Source organism: Patagioenas fasciata, chromosome 3 (assembly GCF_037038585.1).
Source record: "Patagioenas fasciata isolate bPatFas1 chromosome 3, bPatFas1.hap1, whole genome shotgun sequence".
NCBI lineage: Eukaryota > Metazoa > Chordata > Aves > Columbiformes > Columbidae > Patagioenas > Patagioenas fasciata.
The window spans coordinates 67,706,790-67,719,379 of record NC_092522.1 but is presented as its reverse complement, the minus strand read 5'-3'; the positions used below and the strand labels follow the sequence as shown (position 1 = coordinate 67,719,379).

The following is a 12,590-nucleotide window of genomic DNA, read 5'->3' as shown; positions in this document are numbered from 1 at the left end:
AAACTGAAACTTATCTGCTGACATCTGACTGCAGCAGATGTCCGCAAGACCATGTGTTTCTTATTACTTTGTTAGTTAGTTAGTTTGTTTTCTTTAAATGGTATTGTCTCTAATTCTGTTGCTAACTCTGCTCTACTTTTCAACTTCTGCCTGATAACTCTAATGACTTACCTGCTGCTGATCCCACGTAGCTTCTTCTGATAAATTTTTAAAGGAAAGTCTTTACTCTTCTGCTGGATATGGTAGTTGGCTGGTAAAAAGGCAATGCCTTCAGCAAGGGTCTGCCAAAACCCCTGTGCAGTATCATGCATAAAAGCTTTCTCTGTACACAAACTTTCCAAAGAGATGTGGTCCATGAGAGACAGGGAGAAGGAAGAGTTTGTGACCGTCACATTCGTTTATTTAGACTATATTTCTGAGTCCTTTAAATGTCACTTTTACATATGACTTTAAGTTTGCTTCTAAGATAGTCCCCTCAGCAGATTTCAAATCACCCCAATTAGTTCCCATCCCATCTAAATGTTACATGGAAGCAGATCCCACATTAGACATTTAAATTGAAACATAATGTCAACAAAGACTTTAACTTTGCAACTTAGATCTATCTCCTGTTTCAAATGGCAAACTATTTTGTTTTAAATATGAACTTAATTTGTACAGTATAAGTTTAAATGATTGCTTTATACTGGCTTTGTAATTTAATTTATTGCCTTAGTGTAGAAACTATACCTTTCATATAAGAATGAAATTTTTTTTTTCCATTACTGTGACTTCTCTGGCAATTGGAAATTGGGGCAGCCTTAGGTGTATAAAAGAGGAAGATGCTTAACAACCAGTACTGACTGAAATGTAACAAGCACTCTTTCTGCTGCAGTTAAGAAAATAGAGCAGCTTACTTTGCCCTATGGACGGCCCAGGGTTCTGCAAGAGAGACATAATTACTGCCTCCTTTACCATGACCGCTATGTGAGTGGATACAGCAAGGACTACAGGATGTCTCTGTGGAGTGCTTACACTGTTAACAAAGATGTAAGTATACAAAGGAAGGTTAGAAGCAACCTTGAAAGGTAAAAAGCTGAAATGGCAGTTATTCCTGAACGCTTCTTAAATCTGCTCGTATTATCTCGCAGGGAACTGCGTAGAACCACATGAGACAAAAAAGAGACATTTTGTATGAGCTTTTCTTCTCTTTCCTATATTAATAAGGATTGGCTTTGGCTCTTTCCTGTTTCTTGGTGTGAGCTGAAGTTTTGCTTATAGAGCAAGCAGATCAACCAGCAAGTGAGGAGCCCATTGCCATTGATATAGAAGCCCCATGGGTCTGCACTGGCTTGGTACTGGGCAGTGCAGGACCGCTATAGTGCTCTGTCAGTGCTGTCCTTAAAATCTGGTCTCCACATATGTTCTGTGCTCTGAAGCAGTGTTTGCAATGTGGCAGGGTCCTTTCGAAAAATAATCTGGACTATCTTGAACCATTCATGCCCTGATCCAATCCTTCTCTCAAAATGTTATGCTGACTGGGAGGAAAAAGAGGTCAGTGGCGGTAAATCTTGTCTTTGCTGTTCTGAACCACATACTAGGATGCACATGTTCATGCAGAGCACTGATTTTGTGAACGAATGTTTCACATTCAGAGAAAATTTATAAGCTATGTCATGCTTAAAAGGAATTAGGACAATAGAGGATGCTTTTTAGATTAATGATCTGGGAATAATAGCTTTTAAATAATTACTGTTATAATTACATTTAGCTCTGGTAAAGTTTGTTTGATCCTAAGTATTTTGTGGTTAGTGGCATGAAGCAACCAGCTACTGTAACAAGTAGCTCAGTGGAGAGAGATAGCAAACAACACATCTGGCTGCGTCTAATTCCTAGCCTAAATGAACAAGTACCTTTACAGTAGATGAGGCTATCTTTAATAGGCACCTCCAGCTTCTCTTTTGGAAGATGTTATTTTCAACTCAACTAAAATGCTGCAGTTCTGTTCACTTTCTTTTCAAAATATATGAAATGGATGGGAGGGCTTGTTTTTCACTGACGAAAGAGGAACGATTCTTGCATCTTGAAGTCCCTTCACACCATTAAAGGTAGTTGCAGCTATATGTTTAGAATTCTGCAGTACCCCGCACTGAGAGAATGATTGGAAGTTGGCTATCTATTTTACCAGTAATACTTTTTTTCTCCTTCGATAGGACAAATGGATTTCTGCTACAGAAGATACCTCCAGCTGTTTACACAAGGACATTCGTATTCCTTTTAATCATAACCAGACATGTTTGTTTTACAACAATCATCCTCACCTAACTTACGGATTCCTTTCTCCTCCAAGTAAGTACATTGCCTACAGCATATCTGATTTAAATAATTTGTAATGTAGTAGGTGTAGTCTTTTATAGATGTTCTTGATAACTAATTGGAGTATGAAACAGTAGTTGCTGAATTGTTGCAGTTCACTTCAACATATGATTAAGAAAAACATTTTAGATATGTCAGAAGTCAGATTGTCCAAGGTCATTTAGTGCTTCCTAGAAGCTTAGGAGCTTCTCAGGTTTCTGAAGTGGCATCTCATACAAGAAACTGGAAGGAACATGTAAACCTTGATTCAAGTCTGGCAAGCTAGTAAGTTGCGAATTCACTTTGTATGACAGGTGTTAGTTGAAACTATCCAAAGCAAAATTTGGGGAAGTTTCATTAAGTAATAATGCAGTTTTTTAAAGTTTATTTTCTACTTGAAATATACTGTTGTGTGCCATGTGTGGTCTTCCGTAAAGCAATTCAGCACTGGTCAGAAAAACGTAGCTCTGATTCTCAAATGTATTACAAAATACTTAGCTGTTTATGAGTGGTTAAATTGTTTGTAAACTGTTGCTGACCTGATTTGGAAGGATTTTATGCTCACTGTACAGGATGAAGTGCTGAGTAGTAGGTTATTTAAACATCCACATCAAGCCCAATTTGCAAAGTTCCAGTAGAGCTTCTATTTTTATATCTAGGTTCTGCAGTTGGAACAAGTTGGGCTGGCTCTCATTAAAGGAGTTTCATTCCCTTCCCCACAATTCAAAAGTCTGTTCTGATATTTTTTTAATCTCGTGAAAATTTGTTATTGTGTGTTTGATAAGTGTAGTTGCTACTGCTGCTTGTAAAATTTATATTGGATGGGAACCATCATGTGCTGACATTAGTACTTAGACTCACATCAGCTTTGGAACGTGAAGTTACGTCAGCTCCACCTAATGTTATTACACCAATCTTTGAAAGTGTGAAAACGCAAGTTTAAAGTAACAAACCCAAGTAATGAATTGCTTTTTTGTTTTAGATTTTATGACAGATGGAAGGAAGCCTCACTATGATGCCTTGCTCACCAGCAACATTGTGCCAATGTATCCTGCATTTAAAGGTATTTTATTTGTATGCGTATTTTATGTGCACAGCTGAATGTAAGAAAGACTGCTGATTTTTCACTTGCTTTGAAACCATGCAAATGATCCCTGATTCACCCGCCTCTGTAAAATAAGACCTCTCCCAACTGCGGACTTCAAGGAACTTTTCATTGGAGCGAGAAATAGGATTATCGCTCTTGTGAAAAAGGCCCACCATTGAGCTTGTGTTTCCTAATCAACTGGCTCATTAGATGGGAGCATATTGTGTCTCCCATGTAGTGTCCAACATTTTTGTTTTCATTTCCCTACCTACCTAAACAGGGTTTTATACTGAACATGTTCTGGAGAACCCAGATAGCATATATAATTATGTGAGTTAAATTCCTTTCCAGTTTAGGAATGTTTTCTAAACACAGATGAATTTCCAGGCAGGAATCTAGAGTCACAGTCACTAAGAAAATGGGAAGATAATCATGTTTGTAGTAGAAACTATATGAAGACCTGGGCTTTCCTGGATGAGAAACAACGTGAGGTGGTTGGCTGAGGGAGACTGAGCATATTCCTGGTAAAATGAAGGATAATTGTGGCACTTTGTCTGGACCAAAGAGATGTCCCATTTTGTAATGAAGCAGTGTTCAACTCTCAACTGTGACTAAAAGTATCATATTGGTAAGATACTTCCCAGCTCATAGGTGTGGGTGTACAAGCTTGCCAGGCTGACCTGATAGTGGGGCAAGACACAGGCAGGCACAGTCTTCTCTCACCTTCCCAAGGGCACAAGGGAGCAGCGTCACTGTGCCTCAGCCAGGTTTGTGGTTAGGGTGACTGTGAAACCTCAATGCCAAGAGATACTGCAGTGCATGCTGCTGCTCACTTAGGTGCAACCTTTATAAATGCCTGTATAATTGATTATTTTCCTAGCTTATCACGTCTGTTAATACTCCACTGAAAACACTGCAGAGTTGTATTAACAGATTCTACCTTGGAGATTGTTTACCTCTTCCGTTTCTGTGTTTCAGTGCTATGGAACTACTTCCATCAATATCTGCTACCTGAATATGCTGCAGACAGGAATGGTGTCAATGTGGTCAGTGGTCCTGTGTTTGATTATGACTCTGATGGGCTCTATGATACTCCAGAAAGGGTGAAAAGGTGGGAACCTTTCTCATTCTCATCCTGTGTTTCTTTCCTTGGCTGGTCAGATTGACCCTAAGCAGATACACAAATGTAGAACTAAGAAATAAGCAACAAGCACAAGGAGAAAATGTACCCTCAAAATATGTCACCCTAAAACCTGAAGGTGAAGTGTAAGAGAAGCTGGTGCTTGTGGAAGAATGTTTGCTAGCCCGAAATCTTACGACAATGTCTCTGGGAGTGGATGAGGCAGAGGCTTATCCCTGGTGTCATGGTTGACAGTTCTTGGGCTGGCAGTGTTCCACTACCAAATCGTGAGTACAAATAGGCTGTTTAGCAAAACTGGTTCAAACCATCAGACAGATGGTTTTCTGGGCTCAGGTTGAACTCTCCATCTACTCTGGATTCTTACACATTTATGATAAATCAGTTTGTCGTTGTATGTCATCAAACTTGTTACTTAGATCATCCTAAAAGCCAAACCTGGTTAGCAAAATAGTAATCTGGAATTTCCTTCCAGGCCTAAGCTTTCTTTTGTCTAAACAGGTGGATTGGTAAAATTGATATGCCAGAATATAGCTGATTGCTGTCATTTATTCTTTATGCAAGTATGATTTGGTGCATTTACAGAAAGATCTTTTGTGTTTCAGGCATCCCAGTAATTCAGAAGTTGCAGTTCCAACTCATTTCTTCATTGTACTGACTAGTTGTAAAAATACTTCTGAAACTCCTCTGGAGTGTGAAGGGTCTCTAGATGCCTTGTCTTTTGTTGTACCTCACAGAGAAGACAACAGTGAAAGCTGTGCAGTAAGTAGTCTGTTCAGTCCCTACAAACATCTGAAGTCAGGCTTGAGCTTGATTTGCTTGTGTATCAGTGATTAACCATTTAAAGACTGTAAAAACAGTACAGTCTATCATGGTCATCCTGGGATGGAAGACAGTGTTTTTGTGGACAGAATTATGTTAAAGTCTGTATGCTCAAATGTGAAAATGGGAGTTATCTGTTCAAAGAGCAAAACTTATAGCTTGCAGGGTACATTGAGGCAGAGTACATTGAGACCATCAGTGTGATACATACATAGACTTCTGTAGTGCAAATATCCAGTCAACAGCTGAGAAGGATGAAGAACTTCTAGATGATGAGTCATCCACTAAAAAAAGGTCAAGGCTAGGCCAAATACATACCCAAAAGGAGAAGACCCAGGTGTTCCTGAAGAGCATTGGTTGCTTCTGGTTTGGGTACCTTGGCATCATGGTGGAAATGCACATATCTACACTCCATAGAAACCAGAACAAAGTGTGGAAAGTGTGCAGACCTGTCCTGCAATGAGGAATTAGACAAGTCACTACCCAAGTCAGGCACAGATCTCAGGAACAGTTTTACCATAGAGATGAGGGGTAGATGCTTGACCTCACCTGCCATTTCCTGTTATCAACAACTTCCACTGATGCAGCTACAAGTTCTGTATACTTGAGGAAGTAACAGCAAGTACTAAACTCAGGCAACCTTATAGCTATTTGTAATCCAGTGCTCTTTTTTTCTTTGTCTTTTTTTAAAGATGTTTGCCAACAGTTACTGCTTTCTGTCTTTATGAAACAACAAAATGTCCTTTGCTAATTGTTGTCAGAAAAAAAAAGATGTTTTACAAACCTCTTTTTTTTTTTTTTTTTCTCCTTTGCCCCAATAGGATGGCAAGTCTGAGTCCATGTGGGTTGAAGAGAGAATGAAGTTTCATACAGCTCGGATCAGAGATATAGAATTACTTACTGGACTCAGCTTCTATCAAGACAGAAAACAGCCAGTATCTGAGATTTTACAGTTAAAAACATATTTACCAACTTTTGAAACAGTCTGATTTTTTTTCCTATGGAATGCTGTTGTCCATTTCACAACTCATTTGTAAATAGACTGTTTTTAATTAATGAAAACTTTTTTTTTTTTTTTTAAATAAGCTGGAAACAATTATTGAGTACTCTTGACCAAAATGCCAGTAGGGAGGAGAGGGGGTGCCATATTTGTATCTCAGGGACTCCTGATGGACTATGTATGTAACACAGGATGGCAGCTCCTGTCATTCCCACTTGAATGTGGTAGAGCCATGTCCATTATTTAATGTTAACAGCATTTGATCATCATATTCTGAGACACGAACAAAGATGTTATCTTTCATATGCACTGGAGAGGAAGAAGTTTAAAAAACATGGGTTATGATCAATATTCTACTTTAAAAATACAAATAATTAGCAAATACGATTTTGGGAAATAATTACATTCATGTTGACCATTGAAATAAAAATATCAGCACCTCTCACTCCAGTTTTCCTTGAAACATGAATTACATTCTGAGATTTGGGTCTCATAAAATAATGCAGCATTACAGTGCAAGAAGCTATACTGAGGTTAGCAAGAAATGTAACTGAAACTTCCCCAACACAGAAAAGATGCCTCGAGATGTTGCTGCCCCCTGGTGTCTCCAACACTGAAGGAAGATTTGATGCATAACTTGATGCATGTTGTATATGTATCCACAGAATGAGCAGGAATAGGATGCATCAAGTGACCTGCAGATCAGGAGGAATTAATTCAGGAGAATCACTGAGCTCCAAGGAATAATTATCTTTCTTCAAATTAAACTTAAATTTGATGAAAAGACTTTTCTTTCTTAAAGCAAAGATGTCTTTTGAAATTTGGTGCATGATTTTGTCAGGTATGGTTATGTAATCCCACTTCTGTCAAGAAAAGGTGATTTTAGACTAAGATTGTTACCTTAGTTAGAAAGATAAGATGATCTTCTCTAATGGCACATCGCATCACTACAGTAAATGCCCACAGGCCCTTCAGTTGTCTCTTGGCAGCAAATGACCAGATCCTTGCTGCATTAGTAGCTCTTAGTACTACATCATCTGAATTCCAGCTCACCTGAGTTACCCATCCTGGATGCAGACACTGCCAGACGCAAATTCTGAAGAAGCAAGTAATTAGCTTTCTTGGAAACTTTCAGGCTACACAAACAGCTGCTACAGGCACTCAGGAGTGTAGGAACTCCCTCCTTTTCCAGTACACATGCTATCACCTTTTTAATTCACCCACTCTCTCTGAAGCTGATGAGCCAGAATTGGCTCTGTTACATATGAAGTTTGGCATAGTCAATTACACATTTATGTTCTTCTCATTTAAAAAGAAAATACATCACGCACAAGAATGTTAGAAGAATGAAGAGCCTGTGACTGAGCAAAAGCATTTTACCTTACAGCTTGGTCAGGGAATGTTGGAAGCTGGATTCAAAGCCTGCTGAGGTCAGTGGAAGCTTTCCCATTAACTTCAGTTTGAGTGGGCTAAAATCCTGGGACCATCTTTTCTTTTAACCAAATGTATTTTCTTGATCTTCTGTTACAAGCATGATTTTTTTTTCCTTAAGTAGTTTCACTGTGTGAAATTTAATTGTGTTGTAGCAACCTCACATTATGATACAACTGTGACAGCATTATTCAGTGTAACTGCTTTGTAACATTGCTTGTGACCAATAAAACCATCAGAAGTAGTGTGCTGTTCTGACCCTTTCTTTACCAAATACTACAGGCTGGTTAAACACTGCTGCAGATACAGAGCAGTATTTCCCTATTTTTTCGGGGGGGGGGGGGGGTGGGGGGGGCGGGACGGGGAAAGAAGGGGAAGGGATGGAGTGAGGACTGCTTCAATCCCTGCTCTTTGAGTTGCAGACAACTTCTCTGACTGGAATATTGAAGTTACATTCATTATTGGAAGGGAAGGGTGAGAAAAAAGATGATCAAGAGCTGGTACTCTCTCCTGAATGCAAATGACAGAGATGTTAACATCTTCAGAAAGTGAAGCAATGGCAGTTTCAGTTAAGAGGCAGGGCTAGCCCAGCTCCTGAGTAAAGATGGAACAGGGTTGATTTCAGGGAGCAGATGACTCCTGGTTTGACCTAGGGAGGGTTTTGAAAGGGAGAGTGGCTGTGAAGGCTATTGTGGCCATCAAGAGAGGGTAGTGGTTGAAAAGGGTTTGGGGATGTGGCTTTGCCGGAAATTGACAAGTCAACTTGACAAGGAAGAAAGCTCTTCTCATTTAATCTTGGTGTAAATAATTCTGCTTCTTTTATTTCTTCATCTTTGCTTTCTAGATACATTTATAACGGTGGTGTCAGAGGATTGTGAATAAACGCTGGTGCTAGTCATGGTGTCCAGTGGCTGGTGATACCGCAGGACGGCAGATACTGGGCTATGTTTTTGAAGCCCAATGTGCTCCAAGGAATATGCCACAGCCACCATCAAACTCAGAATTCTGAAAAAAACCTACTGCTTTGTTTATCTGGTTGTAAAATATTCTCTGTTTCAGCTGATGAATGGTGTCAGAGCTCCACTGAGTGTTCTTAGTAGGTGAAGCTGGAAGGTGCCATAGCGATACTGTTGTGACATGACTGTCAGCGTGACTTGATGTAGCTGCTTCTTAAGATCAGCTTCTGTTTAGTCTGGCCTTCCTGCAGGTAAAAATGAAGGGGCAGACTGAAGGTCATTGGTCTGGATGTGTCTGGCAGTGTCTTGCGTCACCAGTCATTCTCAGGGGAGGCACCAGGAGATGCTGTACGCTGCAGTTGGTGCCCACTGATACAGGAAAAGTGCTGACAAGTCTCCATCTCCTAAGCAATGGTGTTTGCTTAGGGTAAGGAAAGGAAGGCTGAGGAAGGGGGAGGTAGGAGCCTTCACAGATGTCAAAGACTGTTCACAGGTGGACAGAGCTGATCGAGTCCTTGTCGCTGTTACGTTCAGGAAGAAAGGAAAAAGGGCCTGAAGGTGCAACAGGGGACATCTGGTTGAGGCATGGGCCATGTGTCCGTGGGATGAGTTAAGCAATGGTGTGGGCTGGTTACTTAAGGAATGAAACGGGTTGTGAATTTATTTTGGTCAGGCAGATGTTAACATACCTGAGAAGCTGATGGCTCTTTGTGGAGTAGGAATAGGCAGTGAAACAGAGGACATCTCAGGGTGGTTTTGCTGCTGAAAATGTACATGGAGTAACTGTGAGGTAATCTGCTTGATTAATGTATTACAAGTTTCTTGCTCTTACTTATCTCAGGATATACCAGATTTTAAAAAGCAAATGAAACAATATCTAGGTGCCTATATTTGAGTTGGGCCTGCTCTGGCAAATCTGTTCTTGACACATCCAGCCTGCGCTAAACCACCGTGTTCAGCTCCATGCACCACAGATGTCCACTACCAGGACCTGCCAGAGGCTGCCCTGTCTCATCTGGCAAGTGGGTGGCCTGGGCTTCTGCCTTGCCTTAGCCTGAGCAGATCCAAAGTACAAAATTATCCCTTTAAATACAAGGTTATAAACCAGGCTTAGCAAGCTGGAAGGAGCTACCCCTCTGCTGCATGGGGAGGGGGCACTCACTTTTCCAGGAAAATGACATTCATGAGGACCAGAAGACAAAAAGAAATATAAAAGAAAGCCTAAATCCGTGGCTCTGTGGTTAGGGCACCCAGCTGGGAGGAAAGAGCTCATTTCTGATCTCCCTCTTCCAAGATGTCCAACAAAACTCAAGCTTGTTGCTGAGGAGGCACCTGTGCCAGGATCAGTTGCCCATTGTACCACTCAAGAGTGGATGCTCAGGAGTGACAGCACTGAGGGACTTGTCCTATGCCAGAGCCTCAGGGAAGCTGCTATGACACTCTCTGCCCACAGTAGCACTACTAACGAGGTTTGGAAACCATCCCAGGACTCATAGTGAGGGCCGTACTCAGCTCTCTTACTACTGGGGTAAAATGTTTTTGCCCTTCTGGGGAGTTCAGGGGCTGAGTTAGCATGAGCCCAGCAACTTACTGAACAGAAGTTTCCAAATATTTTTTTGGGGTACAACCATCACCAGTGGCAGCAGCAGTAGTGACTCCTGCTTACCCTAGTACACCCTGTGGCAATGTCTGTGAGGTGTTGGAGCACTACACTGAGGTGGCTTGTGTACCATGAGCAGTACATCCACCACAGTTCAGGAACCTCCATATTACAGGAAGCCAGTCCAGGTTTGTCATCCTGTGACTCAGACGCCTTTGGAAAGGAGTCTGAGTCCCTCACTGAACCACAGTGAGTCACCACACCAGCCTCGGGGCTCAGCAAAGGCTGCTATGGAGACCATGGACAAACCTGCAATAATTATGGAAGCCTGGCAACAGATTTTAAAGAATGCCATTGCAAATGATCATATTCCTCCTCAACCGCAACATGTGTTAAATTTGCATTCGCCTTTATGGCAGGTTTAGTCCTTTCTGTTTTTAGTTTCTCTGCTGAAATAAAATTGATACAGAGGGATGGAAAAATTCTGAGTCACTCCAAAGCTCCTGACTGATCTCCTCCTGATCAGAAGGCAGTGGAAGCACCCTTTGGGGTCACATCTATAAGGCACACATAAGTGGCTGGAAGTCAGTCTAGATGGTATTCATGGCACTCTGGAAAAACTGCACTTCAGCACCAGCCTGTGTCTGGGGCCTAAAAGGTAATTTGTTTCTGTCTCTTCCTATCTCTCTGTTCTGCAGGCTTTATCTTTGCTGTCCTGTGACTGTATCAGAGCTTTGAATTTGTGGGTGGTAGAAAGGGCACTGCTTGGGGACAATGAATTTGCTTTCAGATGTTACTCCTATTGGTTGCATAAGATGGCACAGTCCACTACAAAATTTTAATTATACCCTTTGTCACAGTGTTGTAGCTAAGTGAATACTGTACCTAGCCCCTTTACACTGGAGAAAAGAATGATGTACACTTGGTTCTGCTGTTCAAAATAAATTATTTAGGGAGGTGTGAAGTTCGATAATCATGTATGGATATGATTTACTTTGAACAAATAGTGAATGCAGCTGCATTTGCTGGTAATATCTGGCCCTCTTCTGGTCTGATATGAAATAACTTGGAAAAGATTGGTTTTGCTCAGTCTACATTTTCTAAGGAAATATGGTCCCAGGATAGTAGAAATTCAGGCAAACCACCTGGAAAAGAATGGACTTTCCTAAGCTTTTTGTGAAATACTTCACATTCTTTTAAATAGCTAACATTCCTATTACAATTTTCAGAAACAAGAGCGCTTGTAAGACTGATTTACTGGGGTATAAATAATACAAAATCTTTTGCAGAATAAAGTTATACTATGACTTCCTATGACTGAAGAAAGTTTTATTCATATAAATTATTGTATATCCTGTGTATCAGGCATACCAGGGGAACTAATTACACTGCAGGTGTTAACACTTTCCTTTCCTTGTACAAATGACCTCAAATCACACAAAATGCTCATTGCTAACTCCCACCGCTGGCTTCAATAGAACAGAAATGTCATGTGACTCTACATCATCTACTTCACTGCTGCAGGGAATAACTGTTCTTGGGATATCTCGCAGAAATGACTATCATCTTGGAGCTTGCATAATATAAAACAGGTTGTCCATAGCTTTCTGCAAAAATGAAGAAAAAACAAAAGAAGCAAAGCATGACCCCAGACCACTTGCCCCCACATACTGCAAGATCAGAACTTGTTGCAGCCAAAACAGCCTGATTCAAATGGGAGAGGTGGAATGGTGTTATGACAACAAACACTCATGACTTCAGATGAAAGTTAGCTAATGGACTGAGTGGTAAAGACTGTATTTTGATTAAGTCAACATATTTTGCTGCAGATCTCAGGTTCCAGAGGACAGGACTGGGACTGATATGCTGTTCACATGGAGGGTAAGATTTGTAACCTTACTGGACACTTCTCAGTATATACAAAGGGCAAAGCAAACAAACTTGGGAAGATCAGAAAACAACTTGAGGAAGAAGGCACCAATTGCTAGACATACCCACTATCTGGCTCCCAGTCCTTAGCAAGAGTGTCTTTTAAAATGGCTTGCAGACTACACAGCTTTGTCACCTGAGGACACAGCTGTAGCTCGGGGAATAAAGTTGGTGACGGTCATTCCAATTCAGCACCTGATGAAAGCTTCATTCAACACATGTAGCTTCTTGACATCTAGCTCCTTGAGTATAGAAAGTGTGGAGATTCCTGCAACATCCAGAATGAATTTTTC

The 12,590-nt window shown here is 40.8% G+C and overlaps 1 protein-coding gene across 1 annotated transcript in view; it reads left to right on the top strand.

Annotated features, from left to right (window-relative positions):
• Positions 1–8,056, top strand: part of ENPP1 (ectonucleotide pyrophosphatase/phosphodiesterase 1) — a 56,675-nt gene extending 48,619 nt beyond the window's left edge. Inside the window, exons 20-25 of the mRNA XM_065833939.2 lie at positions 875–1,029; positions 2,193–2,328; positions 3,317–3,397; positions 4,400–4,532; positions 5,165–5,321; positions 6,203–8,056. Coding sequence (XP_065690011.2) covers positions 875–1,029; positions 2,193–2,328; positions 3,317–3,397; positions 4,400–4,532; positions 5,165–5,321; positions 6,203–6,370 — 830 coding nt within the window. The 3' untranslated portion in view covers positions 6,371–8,056. The remainder of the gene's footprint in view (positions 1–874; positions 1,030–2,192; positions 2,329–3,316; positions 3,398–4,399; positions 4,533–5,164; positions 5,322–6,202) is intronic.
• The last annotated feature ends 4,534 nt before the right edge of the window (positions 8,057–12,590 follow it).